General features: G+C 36.8%; 3 protein-coding genes across 4 annotated transcripts; 1 reads left to right on the forward strand and 2 right to left on the reverse strand.

The window, feature by feature from the left end:
- Positions 1-725: 725 nt before the first annotated feature.
- LOC108110924 lies at positions 726-1,830 on the reverse strand. Its single transcript, XM_017220208.2, has 4 exons — positions 1,613-1,830; positions 1,345-1,467; positions 1,195-1,273; positions 726-1,135 (listed from the first exon to the last, which is right to left on the reverse strand). Exons 1-4 carry the CDS (start codon positions 1,759-1,761, stop codon positions 1,061-1,063), a joined length of 426 nt encoding a protein of 141 aa, XP_017075697.1. The 5' UTR covers positions 1,762-1,830; the 3' UTR covers positions 726-1,060.
- Positions 1,831-7,418: 5,588 nt separating this feature from the next.
- LOC108102529 lies at positions 7,419-8,664 on the forward strand. Its single transcript, XM_041819324.1, is given in 3 exon segments — positions 7,419-8,024; positions 8,026-8,174; positions 8,224-8,664. Coding segments are annotated over 3 exon segments (516 nt in total). The 5' UTR covers positions 7,419-7,979; the 3' UTR covers positions 8,546-8,664.
- Positions 8,665-10,654: 1,990 nt separating this feature from the next.
- On the reverse strand, positions 10,655-23,109 carry LOC108102564 (dnaJ protein homolog 1). Of its 2 annotated transcripts, none has more exons than XM_017207639.2 (6): positions 22,776-23,109; positions 16,821-16,959; positions 16,454-16,763; positions 16,169-16,397; positions 15,741-16,098; positions 10,655-11,280 (listed from the first exon to the last, which is right to left on the reverse strand). In XM_017207639.2, exons 3-6 carry the CDS (start codon positions 16,677-16,679, stop codon positions 11,053-11,055), a joined length of 1,041 nt encoding a protein of 346 aa, XP_017063128.1. In that variant the 5' UTR covers positions 16,680-16,763; positions 16,821-16,959; positions 22,776-23,109; the 3' UTR covers positions 10,655-11,052. The 2 variants fall into 2 exon arrangements, with proteins under 2 accessions (XP_017063128.1, XP_017063127.1); XM_017207638.2 differs by having other exon boundaries at positions 15,741-16,110.
- Between the last annotated feature and the right edge of the window lie 224 nt (positions 23,110-23,333).

The following is a 23,333-nucleotide window of genomic DNA, read 5'->3' on the forward strand; positions in this document are numbered from 1 at the left end:
ATGTTGGAGGGGGTGGGGAAAGGCCACTGCAGGCTCGTCATAAAGTGCGACGGGCGCCACTTTGTTCAATAGTTTTCTTTCTCGATTTTTTTCTCTTGCTGTTTTTGCTGTCAAGTCGGCAATATGCCAAAACTGAAACAGCTGCGGCGTTTTCAAGCCTACGAGTCAAGTTTTCTTTCGGGGTTTTTTCTGCTGGCCAAGCTTCTGTTTCCGTTGTTTGTTGATTGCTGTTGGCAAGGATATTGGGTTGAGCCCTTTTTGCTGTTTGGCCTACTATCGAGTCTCAGTCCTGGCAAACAGCAAATGTCACTGGGATATGTGAGTGGGTTAAGCTTGAAGCTGACTTCGTCTTTTGTCTCTTTAGCTTTCTTTCAGGGATTTACCAGAATGCCACCCCTTTCTGTACAGTTTTCCCATTGTATCCATTTCCTAATCCCTCCCCCACAACAAGTGTGTTTTATGGGAGAATCCTTTTTGGCATATGACATATTTACATTGAAAAACTTTGCCCTAGGCAGCAGTTTTTAATAGGCTAAATCGATTGCCAAAAGAAAACATAATAAATCTGAATGGGGGATAGAGAAGGGAAAATAACTTCTAACTGGCTTATAAAAATACTAAACAACGATTCTTAAAGTTAAAGTTGATTATTATTTTTAATCTAAATATTGATTTTTATGACAAAATGATTGAACTTAAGTGCAGTAATTCCTTTATCCCAGCAATTTCTATAACCTAACCCATACCCAAAAATTGATCTCGTCCCAACACAGTTTCGGTTTTAGCCAAAGTGAACTTTGCACTTTTACTGGTATTAAATATTTACGACAATGCTTTTGGCCACTGACAGCGAAATTTCAAGAACAAAACGAAGAAAAAGTGAAAAACAAAAAAGCTGAAGTGAGTAAAGAAAAATCAGGCTCCTGAGAAGAGTGAAATCCAAGCTAAATGGAATTCACTTAGCCGTGGCAGATGATGATGGTGATGGGCTTGAGAGGATGAGGATGAGTCAGGTTCAGGGATCTGTATCTGAAGCTGAGCAGTAGCCCTGGATGTTGCTTTAGCGATGCGAATGCCAGGATTCTCCTTGCTTGAGTATCTCCTGCAGGCGTCGTCTTTCCTTGGCGGTTAGTACCTGAAAATAAATACCTTTTAGCATGGTTAAATCTGAGATTTTTCTTAGCTTTTCCTTACCTTTTCGAGGGTTTCCAAAGTGGAGTTGATTTCCCGCTTGGAGTGCAATGGCAGCCAAAGAGTGGTGATGGCAAAGGTTCTAATTAATATCAAAAAAGAAAATCTTTAAACTAAATTCAGCCATAATTATATATAAAACTTAAAACACACCTGTGTACCCTCATGGCATCAATGGCGCAACGCTGCATCTCCTCATGCTTGGCCATTTCCCGGCGGAAATGTTCGTTGTATCGCCGGAACGAGGCTGTATAACGCTTACGACAAATGTCTGAGCTTTTTTTTTATTTGTAGCACCCGCCGGCAGGCATGAGGAAATTGTGAAATGTATTAAATCAACAGGAAATTGCAATTTTCACACAATTTGATTTGAACTGAGAAAAAAGGGGCCGTGACTGCTTGCTTACTGCCACTGACTTACTACGTTAGCTCCTTTTCATCGGGCGGAGGACGCTGCCCGAAACCCACTCTTCTGGCTAACAAAACGCGATACCATTGCTTCTGTAGGGCATTCATTGGCCGCTTGAAGGGATTCTCGCCAGCCGCATTGTTGCCTCGCAGTTTATCCATCCTAACAAGTTTTCCGTTTTATGCCGAGCACTCAGCCAGATACCAGATTTCCCTACTTGCACACCGCCAGGCATTCGCCATGGAACTGAAAACCAATTGGAGGGTCTAAAACCGGATACTAGGTGCAGTTAGGATAGGGATTGGGTTGTCTGGTTGGCTGTTGCTGGGGAGTTTATCGAACCAACAAGCTAACAATGGCTTGAGGGATTGCTGGGTGGACCAGACATCGGCAACTGTTGCATATGGGAGAAGTTTTCACTGCACAGAGAAAGAAAGTTTGGCAAAAAGTAACATAGCTTTTCTTGTAACTTAATAAAAGATAGAACTTACTTTTAGCTTTTTTTAATACTTTTTTCACAGTGCATAGTGGATAGCTCCGACTCCCTTATGGAACATTTGAAATGAAGTTGTCTGGCTTTGATTTGCCATCGAGTGAGCTTTGAATGTGGGTTAAATAAGAGAAGGCAATCGCATTCGATGAGTCTGTTTCTACTTTTCAACTTTATTTCGAAACAGCAAGCTGCACATTTTGTTGATTGATTGGGATTCGGGATAGCATATATGTGAAATGGATATATCTTTCACTGAATATTTACTTTCTGATAGAAATATTTCAGGTTCTCAGCACATGTGCCTCGCCAATCTTCCCATTAACCTTTAACAAATGAACCCATTACCCTGAAATATGAAAACCTGCAAAATAATCATATGCAAAAACATAATGGTTTAGGCAAGACAAATGTCTTTCAAATTTAAACCCGCCTGCTGCTGTCTATGGCCTCATTATTAACCCACATTTGCCTGCATGCAAAAACCACACCCGCTAAGCCACGAACCGGGCCATTTCTCATGCCAACCCAGATACGACAATGTCTATACATCATAGAAGTTAAACCCAAACCCCCATCCGTGAAAATCCTGTGCCACCCCGAGAAAGCGGAAAGGGAAAACATCTTTCCGTAATGCGCGACGCTGAGAAAGTAGTTTCCATTTCCCGGGCAAAACTCTGGGGCAATGGGAGGAAAAGCGAAAAGCAAAAAAATTGGATTATATTAATTTGAATTAATAACATATTTTCCGTTACGGGGTTTTTCCTGTTTTCCTCTCCATGCCATGGAATGTTGTTGCCATGATGAGTTTTTCCTGGCTGTTGGGGGGTTGGGTAAGGAATCCAAGGGTTTAGGGCTTTGGGCATTTGATCTTTAATGAGCTTTTAATATGAGTAAATTTGCAATGGAATTTTGTTTGTTTGTGAAGAGGGGCACGCTGGCATTTTCAATCGGAATTCGGCTTTCAAATGCCTTTGGACATTATTTAATCAAGTGCTGGCCATCGAAACGAAAATTGAGTTAGCTTTCGTTAGTGGGGTATAGGGTGGTAGGTCAAAGTCAGGTTTGGCGTACAGAGGGTTAAAGTGCATTTGCAGTTTTCGTTAAAAGAAAAACTGCCCAGCATCGATTTGGTACTTCAGGCTAACCATATCTCCTTATTTTCTTTTAAAAGACAGTTGAGGGTACCAAAATAGCAATCTTTGTTGATTAATATTAAAAAATTTCGTTAATAAGGACTGTTAATTGCACTTTTTCTGATTTAGGATACTATTTTTATTTTTATAATTAGTCAAAAGGTATCTAAAAATCTTACTACCACTGTAATATCCCTTTCCCCTTTTCCCCTTCCCTTTGCGGTCAAGTTTCCCGTTTCTAAGCAGCCAAACGCCGCCGCAATTTATCGAGTGTATTGAGTTGGTCTACGTGCTGCACATAAACCGCACTTATCTGGCTGACTGACTAACTGACTGGCTGAAGGATGTGGGCACTACCCCGTCCCTAAACCCAAATCCTTAAACCCATTCCTAGCCGAGCCCCCCTCAGGCTGCGCTTCCTGCCAATGAAAGGCGATAGCCAAGGGAGAGCTAGCCAAGAAAAATTGCATGCGGTTACGAGAAGCGAGCAGGAAAATTAATGTGTCTGTCCCGGGTGAAGTTGCCTCCCAGCTGCAGATCCTTCGAAGTGCGCGGACCTTGTCCATATCCATGTGCTGCCACCCGATGAAGCATCCATCCTTAAGCAAATAGACGGACGGAACGTGTCCATGGCCATATCAAAATGATGTATGTGTGTTAGATTTGTTATAAATTTTATTTGCTGTTTGCTTGATTTTTTCCACCCCAAGACTATTTTATTACCCGAGAGAAGTTTGAACGGAATTTAACCACAGATGCAGTCAATTATTGAACGGCTGACTGATTACGGATAAAAAAAGGCGATGGGTTGTATTTTTCCAGAGGAAAGTCAAAACCATATGGGATAACCTGGCGGATGAGTGATATTTTATATATTTAAAAAACTTAAAAGGTGCTTCTAAAATGGGTTTTTAGTATGTTTATGAAGTTGATCAATGGGATTTTCTCTATATTTTTATATTTTTTTTAACTTTTTAAGTACTTCCCCTGAAAACCATCATTGGTAGTGCCCAAAAAATAGTTCCTAAAATCACCATTATAATCGAAGTTGTAGTCTGACTAATGTAAGCAAACTTCTATGACCAAATGCGTATTTCCTAGCGATAAGATAAGCCTTTCCCGATTGCCAAGCATTATCGTACTTCAAGTCCAAACAACCCATTGATAAGGTTTACAACAGATATTTACGTGTGATTACTAATACTTGGCAGTTTTTTCAAGAAATAACAAACAAATATTTTAACAAATAAATTGAAGTTTTTGTTCATAAGGCTAAGGCCAAAGGAATCAAAGATATGTTTAGTTAAGACTACATGACATTCGACTAATGCGATAAGCTATTTATCAACACCAAGTACAGTGATTGATTGATTGTTCTCTTTGCCAAAGGGGGGAAGTGAAATTTTTATGATGATATGAGAAATCAAGAACTGTTACGTATTCAAAAAACATTTATTATAAACCAAAAATAGTCTCCATAACTAACTTATAGGTAGATTTATTATTCCGAGAGAATGACGACTAGTCCGAGTTTGTGGGAGGGTCGGTTATCTTTATAGCAGTCCATTGGGAATTCCGAAATACCCAACTTATCTGCTGGTTAGCTGTACTTGAAATAATATTTGCTTTTTCATATAAATGGTAAGCCCACAGGCTGGTAAGTTCAGTACTCACCTGTAGTTCGTCAAGCAAAGATGCCACCACCACCGCCGCACCACGACCCCCATCACGGGCCTCCGCACCATGGTCCTCCACACCACGGACCCCTGCATCACGGGCCCCCGCATCATGGACCCCCGCATCATGGACCTCCTCACCACGGACCTCCGCATCATGGTCCCCCACACCATGACCATCATCACCATCCTCCCGGTCCCCCAATGCACCCTCGCTGAGGATTAAAGGGATGTGAAAGTCAAGAAATTTAACAAATTATTTATTTTTAGTATAAAACTAAAACAAAAGTGCCAAAATTTAAAGGACTTAGTCTGTTTTGTTAATGTTAAATTAAAAGCATTTACCAAAAATAAAACTTAATACAAAATAATAATTACTTGTGTTTTATATCAAAACAAGAAACGAAGGGGAAAGTTGATAGTGGAGTAAAAATAAAGGCTAAACCAGAAGAAATGCTATAGCCGAGTTCAGCGACTATAAGATATCCAATATCAGATATTTTCTTATCCAACTTTAAAAATTCATTTTGCTGGCCAAAACGACAAAAGCGCCACCTATTTTTAGAAAAGCATGTTTAATAACTGATAGTGACGTCACTGCCCTTCTGAGGCCTTACAACCAATAATTCTTAATAAATCGCATAGCAATGTTCCGATTGAATTTTGGTATATCGATAGATAATGACAAAAACATTTTATATATGGTAAAAGAAAAAAAAGTTTTCCCTAGTTTATGGACATTAGAGTGGGCTTGGTTGGATGGTGAAACAAAGTGCAGGGGCACAGCGTAGGGGCTTCAAGAATCGGCAAGCTTATTCCCAACTTTGTATCTCTTACAAATCTCATAAATCTCGTTCATACGGACAGACGGACATGACTTAATCCAAATGATATTTATTTTTAGAAAAACTAAAAAAAAATACTCATAAATAGAAAATAGTTATTTTCAGATTTTTGTGATTTTTTAATGTTATTTTTACATGAGCTTTTATTTTTTTATGGATATATTTTTGTTGTTTACCCAACAGATTTTTAAAGCAGCTGTTATTACAATGTTTTTTATCAGCATAAATATTTGCTCTTAGCAAATATAAAAAGGGGACTTTTAATAAAGAACTGTGCCATATATAAAGGTTCTTCCCCCATTTCAGTAATAACAAAGAGCGAAAATGCTTATGATATCATACTGGTATTCCTCTCTATAAATACAAAGCTAAAAGCGTTTCAGTACTCATTCGCAGTTTAGCAAGTAAAGATGCCACCTCCGGCCTTTTATAATCCAAAAATACCGATCCAAAAGCCAGTGGTCTTTAAACCACATTACATTGGGACCACCATACGATAAACCTGTGTTCCCACGAGTTATTTGTCCGATGCCAAATTGGGTCTTTGAGCGCAGAAGCCTAACAGACTAAAAGGAAAGTGTTCGCTCTAAATGAATCATCATTCGAATTTCCAATAAAAAAATAATTGAAGAAAGAACTTCCGGTGTTACTATTTAAAATCAGTTTAATAACATTAAGTTGTGTAATTTATTTTTTATCACATTTTATGGTTAATACCAGAATACTTTTCCCTTCTTAACGTGGATGCATTGGAGGTCCAGGAGCCACGTAGCCAGGTGCAGGTGGGTATGGATAAGGTCCATGTGGCGGTGGTGGATTGTAACCGGAACCATTTCCTGGGTGTCCAGGAGTGGGTTCATAATAAATCGCATGCACCGGCTGCTGGAATGGCGGCTGAGGCCCATGGGGCGGTGGGTTGTGATGGTGGTGCGGTGGTGGCGGCGGCATCTTTACTCAATTAGCTACCGTTTCGTACTAAACTCTACCGCTAATGTCATACCATTTATATAAAAAATAATATATTTCGAGTAACCACATTGAAATCTTATCAAAGTTTTTGATAAGGTGAGTTCTCCTAAGCTCCTAAGTATTCCGAACTTTCCATTGGAACCTCTATGAAGATGGACGGATTTGATTTTCTTTCTTTTGCCGACAATAACAAATGTTTTTTATTGGAAAAATAGTAATTGTTTTGTATTTTTTATATTTGTGATTAAGGAAAAATTGGTGAAAAGTCAGCAGGAAGTCGATTAGTAATCAGAATTTAAACCTCAACCGTTTTCTGGCTTTTTCTTGTTTGATTTTTGTGGCTATAACAAGGAAGGCTACTAATTTGTTTCTTAACTTAAACCACAACTTGTTGGCGAATGATTAGTAATCTAACACATTTACCTTATCGTTCCTGAAATTCCCGTAAAATTACTCAGAATATTATATGGTTTGTTGGTGCCATAGCCCTTGTTGACTTAATGAGTATTTGCTGGGGTAGCCATAAAGATAAGTTAATAAGTGAAAAGGTATTGATGTTTTTGTATTGTTTATACTTTTGGGGAAAGGAACTACAATTATTATCAGATTTCAGAATGTTTATTTTGTATTCAGAATACCTGATTACCAAAACATAAAAGAGCTAAACACTTAATAAAATTAAAAACCTATTTAATCATAATTAAAATCAAAATTTTACTTTTTCCACAAAATTTTTATTCTTTGGTTTAAGGTGGTTTTAAATAGATTTTATCTCCATAAATATGTATATTCAAAATTATAAAAATCCTTTAAATTCTTCCTTATTTATAATCCCAGCTTAGTGATGCGGCTTATGATCTCCATGGTGAGGTGGATGCGGCTCTGGATGGTGATCTCCAGGATGACCAGGACCCTTTGGTGGGTGTGGGTTGTGTGGCTGGTGAGGTGGTGGAGACATTTTTCCAATAGCAAGTGAAATTCTTAACTGAAGTTTAGCCTCGATTTCCACACTATATATAGTGGCAGGAATACGATTGAGGTATTGGTTTTTCCATCAAAACTCTTTATCAGCCGAGCGATAAAGTCAGTTTAGTATTTGACGTTTCATATCGGAATTTCCCAAATGACAAAGCAATGGGAAAAATAAAAATCTAGCCCCCCCTTGGTTTTCCATTCTTACATGATTTATTTATTCGTATGATTTGTTTCAGTTAGTCTGTAATATTTTTATAATTTTGAGTAAAATTTTCTCGTGTAAAAGATATGAAAAACAATCTCTGGAATACGCTGCAGGAAGTGGAAGAAGTCTAAAGTTTCTTTTGAGCAAACCTTAAGGAATATCAATCATATCCAAAATCGATATAATATGGTTTCAGCTCTAAAGAGAAAGGCTGCCAAACGCAAGGAAGCTTTCGAGGCAGAGATCCAAGGGTGCTATAACAGAGACCAAAGCGCCCAATTCAAGCCAAAAGAGATTGGTAAACAAAAATAAAGTTAAAACAGTGACCAAAAAGAGGGTCAAGAAAACCAAGGCAGCCTGCTATGTTAATCAGAGTAGTCATTTGGCTATCGCTCCTAATAATACCCTATCTGAGAATGACCTGGTGGAACCATTCGTGTGCCTTGAAACCAACTGCATCTACGAGATACATAAAACCACAACTAAATTGGTGACCCGGAAGCCTTATGGTGCTCTCATCAGGAGACTTTACCGATCAGCCAAGAGGAAGAATAGGCAGCAGGATCAGGATGAGGATCTGATGTGTCCAGACTTGAATACCTACTACTGTTCCTGCTCATCTTGCTGTGTTGGAATGCCTGTAAATTGATTGTGATTTTGTGTTGCATATTTTTAGGCTGGCGGTAATAAGCTTAAAAGTTTCTAGCCAAAATTTTGTATAATCAATGAAATTATTAAATATTAAATTAAATGATGTTGAAAAAGCAACGAAGATGGTTATTTACTTAATGAAATAGCTTAATTTTAGAACATATTTTCTAATTTGGTAGAAATTTTGCTCACTTTCCTGTAAATCTCCTTTTAATTTAATCGGATTGTTCCATTCTCCCTCAATAATTTTCAATAACTAGCCTTGGCATCGATTACCTCTGCCTTGACAAAGAAAAACAGGAAGGCGAGCCAAAACAAAGAAACGTTTGCTTATTTACGAGTCGCATTTTGTATGGGCAACTTAAACGCTAATGGCATAAACATCCGAGACGTGAGCGAAATGTTTAAAATTCGTTTTCCAGCTTTTCAGCTAACACAGGACATCCAGACGGAATCTGAGGTTTAGCGACTGTAATGTGGCCACCATCCAAATCAAATCTCAAATCATGCACGCTGCCTGTATTTGGCCAGCGGGAAATCTGGGGAAATGGGAGGCTGTGGTGGCGGCAGCGGCTGCGAGAGCGGAATTGAAAAGCGCCAGGAACAGAAACTGAAACCAGGAGGAAAAAAAAAGAAAGCAGAACGATGACGATGAGTATGGCTGCAGTGCGCCTGCACAGGGGGAAAATTGTTTGAAAATTCAATTCACACATTTGCCAGTTGTCGATGATTTTCTGTGATTTCAACTGGGCCTCCCCTCCTACTCGTCCTCTTGGCCAACCAGCCAATGCTAATGGCACAACCAACTTCTTGCTGGCTCATCCGCAGCCTCAACTTCAGCCTACGTCTTTGAGGTTTTTTCTTTAGAATTTTGGGGAGATTTACAGAGTGAGAAAAATCTGGGATATTTAAAGTGTTTTTAAAGAATAAATAAAGTTAAAAATTCTTTAATTCAGTCATAGAATATGTCTAGTTTAGTTTCAGTTTAAGCTGAGTTGTCTTACAAATCTAAGCAAATTTTCTTTAAAAAGTATTATGAATCCGTACTCAAAAGATACTTTTTAAAACAAAAAGGAACCATCAGCTTTTTAAAAAACAAAAGAAAAAGTCAAATTTATTAAGTATTAAGTACTTCTTTAAAGTGTAGTCTCATTCTGTTCTCGGTTTTCCACCAAATAAGTGGAAAATCGCAACGAATTGTTACAGAGTCAGCGGCAGAGGTCCGTGGAGTGTTCCTGGCACGTGCAGATCGAACACCCGACTCGACTGCGTCCCGTATCCATTGCACATCCCGGGCTCATCCTGGTCCCTGTACTCATCCTCTCCTCGTCACTGGCATGTGTTTGAAATCTGAGCAAGCTTTTGAATCTTTTTCGGCCAGGCTTGGCATTCCTTTTCCTTCCAATGCTATTTTGTATGCAAAGAGTTGTTCAAAATTTAATTTATTTACTTTGCCCTCAATTGTTGTTGTTGTTGTTGCTGTTTTGGTGCTTCTGTTTATTGTCTGCAAATGAAATGCGTCTATGTCGATGTCTAAGTCCCGTCTGTCGCCGGGCTTTCTTTTTAAACGAATTACCATTTGGCAGCTTTGATGTTGGTCTCGTTGCTCTCGCATCTTCTGCCAACTTTCCTACCATTCTTTTATCCTATTTTAATTTTTTTTTTTTTTGGCTTTCTGGAATTTCTCTCATTTTCAGTCTTCCTTTTTTTTTTGGGGTTAGTTCGGCTTTGACGCAAACTTTGCAGACCATAAAGTTTTGACTTCATGCAATTTTAATGACTTAACGAGCAGCATTCCGTTTGACATGGGAATGTTTTTGGTGGGCGGGGCTGGACGAAAGGGGCGACCGACTGGAAACGGCAGCTAATTAGTCAAACGCTTTGCGATTACTAAACGAAATTTTCACTTTTCCTTTCGCAGTTTTTCCCCGTTTTCTTTTTTGAGCTCTGCAATTGCGGAAACATGACTCTGCAGATAATGCCCAGAAAAGCATGTTGTGTTTAAAAAATATTTTTAAAAATTTTAAGATTAACTTTCAGCCTTAACTCTTAAAAGAAATATCCTTTTCAACCTTTAAAAAAGTAAAAAAAAACATGAACTTTTCGCTTGTTTTTCTTTTTCTTCCACATGTATTCTCTTCTCTCTCTGTGTGTGTGTAATTTTATTAAATGTAGTTTTAATTTAGACAAATAAATTAAGAATTAATGATATAATAACTATGGTCAACATATATATATTATGCAAACATGTTCGTGGCGTAAGATGAGCAAAACCGATTGTTAAGTTTTAAGATTTCCTGTAAAAAGATGCGGAAAATGTTTTCACTGAACACAAAAAACAAGCAAAATGGAAAAAAGATCTCAATGGGAGTTGTTAACAAAAATAATGAATAGGACATTGATTGAAAGATGGAGTCGGTTTGGTTTTAGTGCGATTGAATGAATGACTAAGAGTGTGTGTGTGTGTGTGTGAGTCGTCACTGGGTGGGTGTTGATCATAACACCTCATAACACTTCCCTGAGCCGCTCCTTTTGGGCGGCTGTCAATTTCTCCGGGAACTGAATGTCGAAGGCCACCAGGAGATCACCTTTGCGTGTCGTATCCTTGGGGAAGGGCAGGCCATAATCCTGAATCCGTTTCACCGTGCTCGGCTTAATAATCTCCTGCATGGTACTGATGCGTAACTTGTCGCCGGACATGGTAGGAACTTGGAAGACAACGCCGCAGAGAGCCTAAAAAGGATATAAAAATATTGTATTTTAAAGGGATTTCCCTTCAAAAGAGACAAAAAAATAACTTTTTTCTTATTTACTTTATTTTCTATTTATTTTTAGCTCTTAGCTTATCAATCAACATGGTCAACAAATACCCCAACCAATAACTCAATTTCGTTTTCTTGTTCAACCAAAAAAAAAAACCCGAAATGAGCAAACACAACACATGAGTTCGAATGGAATCTATCAATCTTCTCCGGGTAATCCTGTTTAGGTTGGATTTTTTTCTTGCCCCAGCTCCTTGAGGCGGGCTTTTATTACTACCCATTTGCCCTTCAAGTTGCATGTTTGCTTTCGTATCGAACATAACATTTGTAAATCCTTTTTTATGTTGCCTAATTCGTGTTTAAACATCTTGTTGACACGCTTCCATGTCCTTTACTGTTTACTTTCCCTTTTTCCTTGGCCCAGACATTTTCATTGATACTTCTCGTTCGAAGCTCTTTCGGTTTGACATACGACTTGTTTAATTGGCCCACTAAAAGATGGGCATCAATCAGGTTTTGTTTTGTCCAGAAAAGACATTGATGTGGCTTACTCAATTAGTGCTTGTTGGTTGAAACTCTTATTGATTGAATGTTTTGTTTTTCTCTTTTATATAGATGATATCATTTAATGCTTATATAGATAGAGATTTTCCACTGCCTTTGTGGTTTATTCTATTAAAGTTATCTTATCTTTTGAAGTTGTATAAGCAAATCAGTGGAAAAACTCATATAAAAGTTTAAGCAGGAAATTTCTGTTTTTAGTGAATGATTTTGTTAAGAAAACAAGAAAATAAAAGACAGAAAAAGCTATCATTTTTATATTAAAGTTAAGGAAATGTAACCTTGAAATATATTTCCGTATCAAATATTTATCAAAGTCCAAGTTTAACTTCCTCATAATCCCAACTTCTCACTTCAACATTTCCCTTTCGACATGCCTCGTTAGCAAATCTTTTCTCCAGAAACTCCCCTCAAAATGACAGATTATCTTTGGTAATCCTTTTCCCACCCGAATTCCAACATTTCAAACTGCCTTTATTTTTCAAACGTTTTGACACAAAACCATAAACAACCAATAACTGGAATGTCAAACCCTTCCTCACAGTGATTTATGAAAACCTAAAAATCCTAAAAAAAAAGTTTTTGATCTAAGTCCGAAAGCGAAACAATCCCTTTGATGCCCATCAACGGATGATATAATATTTTATGCCATTCCATAACTTGTCACAAGTGATTTGTAACCAAAGAACTTGCCGGGTACACGTGTTAAATAGTTGTCAATGTTGTCTACGGGCCTCACCCAATAAAATCCAAATAACTTATAAATACAAAAAGAAATCACTTAAAACATAAATAAAGTGCACACCTTATGAATATTTAACTATATGCGTACTTTATATATATATATATATCGGATCGGATCGGGTATTGACTGGCGATTTTAAAAGCGATGACAACATAAACTGATGACGACAGACCCAGTAAACTACCTACAACAACGAAAACAACCTGTCCCCATGATGACGGCGACCAGCATCAATATTTTTTTTAATGGAAATGTTGAAAATGTTGTCGCAGCCAAAAAAAACACAACGATATATATATATATATATATATATATAAATCTGTAACGCTTAAATACTTTGCTGCCTTTTACGGCAGCTGAAACTTACAAAAAGCAAAAAATAAAAAAAGTTAACCGAAAATAAAGGGAATAAAAACGTGAATGGGGCAGCGATGAAATTTTGCGACCACTTCCCAGTGAGGAATCTGTAGCTAGAGCAGGGATTTAGCAAAAAAATATGGTAAACTCTTTTGAAAGATGTAAATATGAACTTAACAATGAAAACATTTGGAATAATAGAAATATTATCTTTATGATGTAATTTTACATAACTAACATAAACTTTTTAGTATGATATGATCATAGGATATGGTAATTACTTTTTAAGATTAAAAATGTAAATTAAAGAATAAAAAATAAATTGTAAAAGATTGTATATATAATACAAATGTTGTACTTTTAAATCAAAAACTAAAATTCCAATCTGTGTGAAAAATTTTATTGTAAACTTTTCTCAAAGCTATTAACATGAACTAAGCACTCAATAAAGTTCAATTTTAGAACCAATATTGTAAGCAGTTTTCAAAGCTATAAAATGAATAGAAAAACTAATTCTAAAAAATAAAAGAATTTATTTTATCTATCTTTTTTGTAAAGATACAATGTACCTTGAGAAGATCATAAGCTTAAAAACCTTAATTTGTAACATATTCCTAGTGATTCCTTTTTATGCCTCTCTTATATAAAACTCACAACTTTCTCAATTCTTTATATAGAAAACATATATCAAATACTCCCGATTTCCTTTCAGTGCACTAAAAAATCATCATTGGAAACAACCATCGCCGAACTAGATGATAAATCTGAATGTCAGGCTCAGCTTAACGGAAGGTTCCAGGCCGTAAACATAAATTCCCCTATATATCCTCCATGTTTCCCCCCCATTTTTTGCAAAGCTGCTCTAGACAATTACTCTCGCTGAAAGAAGAGAAGGTTTAGGTGGGAGATTTTCCCTTTTTGCTAACAAAAAAAACAAATCAACAGCATTCAATCGCATGTCATAAAGCATTATTCTTGTGCCTCTTTTTTCGATTTCTGTGAGCGTCCCCAAACTCTTTGGCTCAAACCAGTTGACAACTGTCATCAAAATGCAAACGAAGTTTTCGACTACCAAATGGTTTTGTATAGAACTTCCAATATTTTTGTTGGTTTTCTTTTTTTGTTTTCAGTTGGGCCAGCAATCGAATGACAATGCCATTGGGCAGACAACAACATCAACAACGTTTTGGCCATCAGTTACAAGCAGTGAGTCCTCTCGTACATCCTTGAAATGTTCATCAATTTTAGTTTGCTGCATTTGCGAGATTCTCTGACGCAGGCACTTGAAAACAAAACCATTGTTAAATTTGATTTCCATTTCGAAAATTCATATATATAGCGCCAGTCTAAGTGAAAAAATGCGAGAATTTAAAATTAAAACTGGAACGTGCGCTAAGTCTATATATCATTCGAAATATGCATAAAAATAATATTAAAAGCCAAAAAAAAGTAAAGCGAAAAATTAATTCGAAACTCATTGACTTCGATTTTTATCGTAAACGATGATGTAATTTATGAGTCGCTTTAAATTTACTGCTGCTGCAGCGACAACAAAAATATGACAGCGAGAAAAAAAATGGAAAACGTCGTTGCTGGCAATTATGTGGATGATCATATATGGAGCTCCAATTGCCTTATGGCTGGCTGGCTGTCTGGCTGGCTGGTTTATTGAGCCAAACAGAATCTTACGAGCATGTGCTTATGGCCAAGATTTATTGGTTTTTTATTAAAAATATTGACAAAGCTTCAAAAGGCCAGCAAGCTATGTGAGATTTAATAGAAGAAAGTTGCATATTAAAAACTTCTAATTAAGTTACAAAAATCCGAAACTTCAATCTTGATAAATATTTCAATTAAATCTGTTCACATTATCCAAAAGCCAAATAACCGTGTCAAATATTTCTATATAGAAAGAACAACATGACACTTTTAGCTCAAAACGAAAATGGAATTCATAAATTCAAAATACAGACAAACAGAAAATATTTGGCCAACTATGCCATATGCGGCTTTCTGGCCAAGAGAGAAGACCAAAAATATTTACTAAATTTGTCGCACTAACAAGCAATAAAATGTTAAAAATCTCAAACGTAGCCAAGTCAACTATTTAATCTACTTAATGCAATTAACAATTTTAACATGACTGCAAACTCACTGGCGTGTCATTTCAGTTTGTTACGTTTGCTAGTTTTCAGAATTTCAAAATATTTTGATATTTATTTTTTTTTTTTTTGGTTTTTCCACCTGACCATATTGGCATCAAAAGTGTACAATGTTGTGCGAAGTTTTGCGCTTTGGCGACTGTGTAAAAATCTAACACCTCAGTGGTAGCCGCTTTAGCAGCAGATTGTTGGCCAAAATCCTCAACCCTCTCTCTCTCTGTCGACGTTAATTGAAACTTGACCATGTTTACCAATTTGGCGGGGTGCTTTGGCTGCTTGGCTGGTAACCGCGTATATGGTAAATTTGCCATAACCATTATGCCTGACCGATTCCATTACAATTTGATTTAGGCACTGGCTGCGCCTCTAATTGGGCGCCACCACATACTGTGAGAACTTAGCCACAGGTCCCTCATGTGAATATGATCTCTGATGGTGAACATTCTCTCAAGCGAGGTCTCTAGTGGATTGCAGAGGGTCAACTATAGGTACTAACTAGCTGGGAAAATCTTGAACCAATTCTGTTGATTAAGAGCTACTTATCTTTTTATATCTAAGAAAAGTCTTTCAAGTATATATTTCACTAATCTACAGACTAAAACTCACCTGCTTAAGCGTCAATCTCGCCGTATAGCGTAGATCGCTGCCTTCGCGCTTGAACATGGTATGCGGTTTGTCCCTGATGATGAACACAATGTCGGCGGGGATTTTGCCGGGCGCCTGGTCGCCCTCCTTTTGAAAGGTGACCTTTGTGCCCGATTTCCAGCCCGGCTTAATGGATATCTGCAGTACCTTATCCTCCTTGCGTGAACTGCCATCCGCAGAGACGACGCGTCGGGAGATTTTCATTTTCTTAACACAGCCGTGATAGATCTCCTCCAGCGTTACATAGAGATCGTGTTCGACGGGTGGATCCTGTTTCTGCTCCTTCTTGAACGGCGTATGTACGTTGAAGGAGTGTGATCTGAAAGAGGGCCTGCGTAAGATTAGCAAAGTTATACTGGGGAGAGCCTAACTAGATTTGATAAACTAACCTGAAGGCACTGCCTAGACCATGGCGAGAACCAATACCACCGAAGGGCGATGAAAAGAAGTCGGGTTCTGTGTCCAGATCGAAGACGTTCTTATCAAATATATTGTCGCCCATGTCAAAGAACGAGGCGAAGGGATTGCTGTTGCCAAAGAACTGGGCGAAGGTGGCACGAGGATCTCCATGGAACTGATATGTAAAGGAGTTGCTCGAAGGACCGCCATTTCGTGTGCCTAAAAGTTGGGATTTCATTAATATTTTATACTAACTAGTTAGTATACTAACTTACCGCCACTCTTCAGACCATCTTCACCATATTTATCGTACACTTCTCGCTTGCTCTTGTCTGACAGGACTTCGTAGGCCTCGGCCACCTCTTTGAATTTGTCCTCAGCATTGGCGGCTTTATTTTTGTCCGGATGATAGCGCAGGGCCAGTTTCCTATAGGCCTTTTTGATCTCATCGTCGGTGGCAGTTTTTGGCAGCCCTAAGGTTTTATAATAATCTTTACCCATTCTAATGTTCTAACTGCTTGTGTATGAGCGGGTTCTATAGATGTAGGTAAAAAGTTAACACTCAAGTTCAATGTACTCTAATATCTGTAATAGAAGTTTAGGATATTAAAACATAAACATAAATCTAGGAGCAGAACTTACAATAATATCAGTTAAGGGTTTTCCATATATCTATAACAAGGACCTCCTATGATACTGCTTCTATGATGTCCTTTCCTTTTATCTTTATAATGGCACATGCATCTTGTTATCGATCGCTTGCTCTATTATCAGCCAAAATCTGCAAAGATTGAAAGAATATGTTATATAGATATACATATACATATAGATATATATTTAGCTGTGTATAGGTAGTTCCATTTGGCTGATCATAAGACGCGTCACAGGCCCTGGTCATGTTCAATGCTGAAACGGCCCACGCCTTTCACTAAATTTAGACCGGCTAGCTAGAAATATTTATTTTTCTTTCCGGAACATTGAAACATTTTCTCTTTCCATTTGTTCACCCTTTTCAGATATTCCAATTTCTATATCTTTCCATTGATAGACACTTAAACATTAAGCATTTGCAAGTTCAATTAACGCTAACAATTTTATTACATATTCTTAGGCATTCGACAAACAAACATCAATAAACAAAAAAGTCTTTTAAATACTTATATTTAGTCACGAATACAATGAAAATTTCATAAATGAAAAAATTCTTGTCGAGCCAATTTGCATTGACCTTAACATTTCTGAAGAAGATCTGAAGATCTGTGTGTCCAATTGAGTTTAACATGAGCCATTTGAATTAGAATTGACGATGACATTTATGAATATTTTGGGCGACAGTCTGGGGATCACTTGGGGCGTGGAATACCCCCTTTCGAAAAATTATTAGACACTCATTAGAACTTGATTGGTTGACATGTCTATCAAGAGGGGCGTTGAGACATCTGTAATTCAAAACTGTTCCTGCTTGCGGTTTCCCACGAAAAAAAAGCAACAATCAATCTAGAGAAGATTAGTAAACCTTTCAGAGTGAAAAGTTAATCAAGCTCTGGAAAATTGCGTGATCTTAACCACAACAATCAAGCCGCATTATCTTAGGAAAAGGTAAGGAAAATTTGAGTTGATAAATTATGTTTTTAAGATGGGAAATGAAAAGGAAGTAATGCTAATTCTAATTTACTTAAGAAATTGCTTTTTAAACTCGTTATTTTTGCCAAAATTTCCTTCACTTTTGTTTAAAAAACTTTTAAGTTTTATCAAAACATCTCCACACATACTATAATCCACAGTAAAACAAGACCTTTAATTGCTTTGAAGGCCTGTTATTGCTCAAGTTCAAGATCGCATCCCGAAAAATCATTAACATTCAAGATGTCAACACTCAGGCCCGGCAATCCATACTCAAAACAGTTTTCAGCCTTGGGCTTAACTGATTTCATCTTGGAATATCATGTCGTATATATATATATACATACATACACTCCTATATAGATGAGAATATATAAAACTTGTTGCGTTGACAAAAAAGCAAAAAAACAAAAATAAATACAAATTGCGTTCTGGGGCGAGAGACAGTTTTGGAGGGGCACAAGATTTGTTGGCTATTGACAGGAGACGATTGATGCGATCAGCGGCGGCATTCCATTCCAGAAATTAGTCAGCTGCAGTTTGCATATAATTTGCCAGTGTATCGTGAAATCTATTCCGGATCGAATCCAACCATCGATTCATGCCAAATGTGTGCCAGATTGAGCAAGCCGCGGGGACAAGGTCACAATACAGATTCGAATGAATATATAGATATGATTTTTTCTATTTTCCTTTTTCAACACACATTGGCAACATTTCATCTTTCATTGAAAGAAAGTTTTTCTCTTGCTGCCAGATGAATGCAAAAAGATAAATAAAATATATGAAATATGTGTTATGCAAGGCGATTATGTTATGTGTTTTATCCGTTTTCTACATTCCAACGTTTAAATTGAATTTTTCTGATTGCTTTTTTACTTTTTTTTTAACAGAGATTTTCGCACGCATTTTAATAATTCGTTTTATGGTTCTTTATTGAATTATTGGCAATAACTGTGTATCGTGTAAAATTACGAGCTTAAGGTGGAAAATAAATTCATGCTGGGCCATATAAAGAGGATTTTTTTATGGCACCGCCCAATTGACAGTTACAACGTGTTTCGAGTGGGCGTTTTGGCCAACTTCGGCATATATTATTCAGCGCGTTCGACACTGGCGGCAGGCAGCTCATTTATTGATTACAAAATAACATTTGTTTAACAATTTATTGGGTACTCGGGATGCATTATTAGTGAATTGCTTTTCCAACCATATTTTCCATTGTCATTTTGTTTGCATTTTTAGCAACAAAAAAACATTTCCATTTGCATTTGCATTTGCATTTGAATTTCTTTCCATATTATAAATTGTCGTAGGTTATGAGAGGGCAAAGGCGTTGCAAGGGGGGGGAGGAAAATGAAAATTGTTTGTGTCGTCCCCGGAATTGCACTAATTGAATTGAACTTGATTTATTAATGCCTCGACTCGGGGCAAACTTTAATTCCCATTTTATGTCTGTGTTTTGTATTCCCAACTACACTGCTCACATGTCCGAAAAAAAAAAAACATTGAGAGGTGGAGAGAAAATAAAATTAAAAGAAACGAAATTTAATAATAAACGAATATCAAATTGAAAGAGTGATTTATGTTGGGCTATTCAAATTTGTTATTTATTGCCTGAGCGATGGCTTTGGGGGCAGATTTTGCTGATAAAATCGCTTACTAATGCGACAGTCAACATTTGTCTTGCCTTGGCTAAATGAACTCGAAGCCTAGATCAAATATTTAGAACTAATTAATACTGGTAGATTGAAAAGATAAATAGAAAGGTTAGAAAATGGACTATATATAAAGATATAGAAACATTTGACTTGCTGATTTTCTTATATTTTTCGTAGATTTTTAAGTTTTCAGGAAGAAGTTTAGCCTATTAAAGTTATTAAACTTATTTTCTCATTTACAAAACCCATCAATACGTCACCATATGTTAAGAGATCTTCAAATCATTTAAAATTTTCCACATTTAAAGTCCAGTTCACCGTTTTTATACCACAACAACCATATTCCACAGTATTTACTGTTTCAAGGTTGTCAAAACTTTTGATCCCCCTGACTCTCATTCAACTCCAGCCATTCACTCTCGCTCTCAAAGAAGCAAAAACCAATCATTTTTTCGTTTTTTCCTATTGTATTTCTCGTTTTCAAAGTCAACAGCAAAACCCATTCATTGTCAACTCAATGGTATGTTTTTTTTTATATTTTTTATCAACCAGAAACTAATCAAACACCATGAAGTTTATTCACCCACACTCGACCAAAAATGTTGCCAAAAATCGCAAAATTAAAAAAAAAAAAAGTAGAAAAACGAGTACGACGAGAATCTAGCAGAAGGCAAATCGTTTAGGCCAAGCCACATTAGATGACCAAATAGAAAACCGTAGATAGACTACGGCAAATTATCAATATTTCAAGGGGTGGGTGTTTCTAAGCCGCAAATCTGATGCAAAAATAGGTCCAATGACTAAGCTTCTTTGACTCTTGGACGTACAGTAAAAACTCCCACACAAACACCAACAAGCTTCAAACATTTGCGTTTTTGGAGAGATTTTGTATATACATTTTGCTTCGTTTTAGATAAATGAATCAGCGTTCAATGATTTTGGGTTAATTTGCGGCGTGGTTCATCTTTTTTTTTTTTTGCAGACTCCGTGTTTACATTGGAATTTTCATACTAATTTGCTAAGAGCATTGATGTCTAAGCAAGCAGATATTCCATTTCCGTTTATTTTGGTTTTTAGCTTAACAAAAACAAAGGCAAATTCGAACGACTATTTTGCATAGAATAACTATTAAGGCGAACATATTGTATATTTTGGAATTGGAATTTTTGCCCCAACTAAAAATTTGCATGCGACTATGAAAATGAAAAACTTGTTTTTAGTCGGCAAAAAGCAATGTTGTTTGTGCGGAAGTTGTTGTTTGATTTTGTTTGGTATATTGATTAAAATGTTGTTGCAACTGATATTTAATTAAAAGGATAAATGGAAGTGGAAAGCTTTTAATGGAATTGTTTGGATTATGGTGAAAAGGAAAGAAGAAAAGTATTTACTGAGTTTAGAAAAGCTTTTATCGGCTTTGAGGATTGCTTACTAAAAAGTTACTTTCATTTAAACTAAATAAATTTGTGAGTAAAATTCTATATAAAGATATAAATGTGATTTATGGGAAAATACTAATAAATTTGATTAATTAAAATTAATTAATTTTATATAAATAAAAAACCTTTCGATATCAGTAAATAACATAAAAAAGGAGCTTAACGTTCTTTTGACACGGAAATAATTAATCGTAAGTTTATTTCAATATTTTAAAATTAACTTTTCATTAAGTGGTCATCTCTTTTGAACGTTTTTAATTGACTGATAAGCTGTATTTTAATTTCCGCTCATAAAAACCGTGTTCATTAATTTATATAATTAAAACAAGTTTTTTTTTAGCCTCACAAGAGAGAGGGGAATGAAATTAATCAATTGCAAAGACAAAGGCGCGAAAGTGTATTTCCTTTGTGTTTTTCTTTTCCCCATAATTACTGTGCTTAATTGCCCCGAGACATCTTCACTTTTCTCCCTCTGACTCTCTCTCTCTTTTTCTCTGGCGAAAAAATGATGAATTTTGCATGTGTTTTGCGGCTCAACGACCATCAAAACAATACTCAGCCACCACCATGCCTACATTTTTGAATGCCGCCCACCCAGCAGCTGTTCAAAGAGTATATGGCCTATAGATCCACTCATCGTGAAGAAACCCAAAAAGACCACTCTCTCTCTCTCAAGTTTTTTTTATTTCTCTTCGCCGCCTCTCGAATGTGTCATAATTTATAAATACTAGGCAAAAACCGAAGAGCTAACGGTACGAACTGACAAATTCTAGTGTGATTACGATTAGTAGTAGCCGTCATTAAGATTTTCCTTTTGGCTTTTACACTTTTTGGTGGTAATTTGTTGCCATTTGGCTTTTTGGCTATTGACCATTTGTCTGAGAGTTTACACTTGAAGGCCAACAATCAAAGCCTTCAATCATAATTGGCTGCCTTGTATGTTTACTTTTTATTTATGAATTTGTGGCCAACAAAAGTTGAGTGTTTGAAAAATGAGGCAATAGTTGAGACAGCCAAAAAAATAAAAAGACCATAAAAAGCAGAGAGAGCTTCTTTCATGGTTTATTTATGGGGTTAATATGAAGGTATTACTGGAGGTTTAAAGAGAGAGAATGTTTGTTAATATGGAATATTCCATCAATTTCTTTATCACTAAGAAAATACTTTAAATTCCTAATTTCTCTTTAGATCCTCCCCAATTTTTGGTCCACCCTATATACACCTTTAACTGAATTTAAAACAAAAATCTCTCTTCACACATTTTGTGTACACAGTGTAGAAAGCCCATGAATATTCCAAAGAATCGGCATGAAAATTTCGAAAAAAATAATCAGGCGAACTGGGCAGCCGAGAAATTGGTGAGAAAAAAAAAACCCATATACACAAAAATAACTAAAAGTGCTAAAAATAAAACTTATTTAAAGAAATGAAACCATGAAAATTCAAAAACACACAGGCCAAAGCCAAAAACGATGGCAAATACAAAAAAAAAAAAGAAGAAAAATAAAACAGAAAATATAAATAATAAAATGAGCGGAAAAATCACTTTTGGACTTGGCAGATATACTTGGCGTATACTTTATATAAGGGTTATTGCTTATTACTCTAAAGAAGAGCCTGCGGATAAACAAAAGGAATCAGAGAGCCTTGAAAAGCACTAATGTTTATGTATGCCTGGGTGTATGAATACGAAGTTAACATTATTTTTTTTTTTTGTTATTTCGCTTTTACCACATTTGGCAAACGATACGAGGCAAAAATCTCACACACACACACACACTTAGTCACTCTCCAGCACTCACACACACGCACTGCAAGTCCGTGATTAATTGTCATTGCCATAAAAACCAATAATACATTTTTGGGGGACTCCTTACAATTGATTGGTTGATTGGGCGTATACTTGTTATGGATTTACGATCCTTTTCTTTTCCCGATTTCAAAATGTATTATTAGCGCGGGCTTCTCGCTGCCAATTTACCGCCAGATGCGTGCAGCGTATACCGTTAGTTAGCCAAACGAATCCGCGACAAAAACCGCGATATTGTGGATGCGACAACGCTTGGAGACTCACTGAACGATCCACCGCCGACTGGTAAGCAGCACTAGCACTCCCGCTCTCTCTTTTGGATCTCCAATCTCGAATCTCTCGCAGACCAACAAAAAATATCCCCTTAATGCGAAAAGAGAGCTTTGCGAGAGAGTCAAATTAAAAGTGAGAGGTTTCTTAACGATCCGCTTTTTTTGTTTTTCTTATTTACCACACATGTACCCGAAGTACAATCGAGAAAGAAGCCGTGGAAAAAAAAGCGAAAATCAAGTACAATATCAAAAACGGCCGTTCCACGCGAGATCGACGATCGCCACCGATTTGAGCTATGCGTCACACTATAGCTACACAGAGCTTTTTCCCATAGGTAAAACACGAAAGCTCC

This window comes from Drosophila eugracilis, unplaced genomic scaffold (assembly GCF_018153835.1).
Source record: "Drosophila eugracilis isolate 14026-0451.02 unplaced genomic scaffold, ASM1815383v1 contig_575, whole genome shotgun sequence".
Classification (NCBI taxonomy): Eukaryota; Metazoa; Arthropoda; class Insecta; order Diptera; family Drosophilidae; genus Drosophila; species Drosophila eugracilis.

Excerpts from the sequence above, each read along its gene's own strand:
- LOC108110924 (XM_017220208.2), bottom strand. The coding sequence starts at position 1,761 with ATGGATAAACTGCGAGGCAACAATGCGGCTGGCGAGAATCCCTTCAAG. Across the intron at positions 1,274-1,344 it reads GATGCCATGAGGGTACACAG|AACCTTTGCCATCACCACTC; the intron begins GTGTGTTTTAAG and ends GATATTAATTAG. Across the intron at positions 1,136-1,194 it reads CTTTGGAAACCCTCGAAAAG|GTACTAACCGCCAAGGAAAG; the intron begins GTAAGGAAAAGC and ends ATTTATTTTCAG.
- LOC108102564 (XM_017207638.2), bottom strand. The coding sequence starts at position 16,679 with ATGGGTAAAGATTATTATAAAACCTTAGGGCTGCCAAAAACTGCCACC. Across the intron at positions 16,111-16,168 it reads GGTCTAGGCAGTGCCTTCAG|GCCCTCTTTCAGATCACACT; the intron begins GTTAGTTTATCA and ends AATCTTACGCAG. Across the intron at positions 11,281-15,740 it reads CGAGATTGACGCTTAAGCAG|GCTCTCTGCGGCGTTGTCTT; the intron begins GTGAGTTTTAGT and ends TATCCTTTTTAG.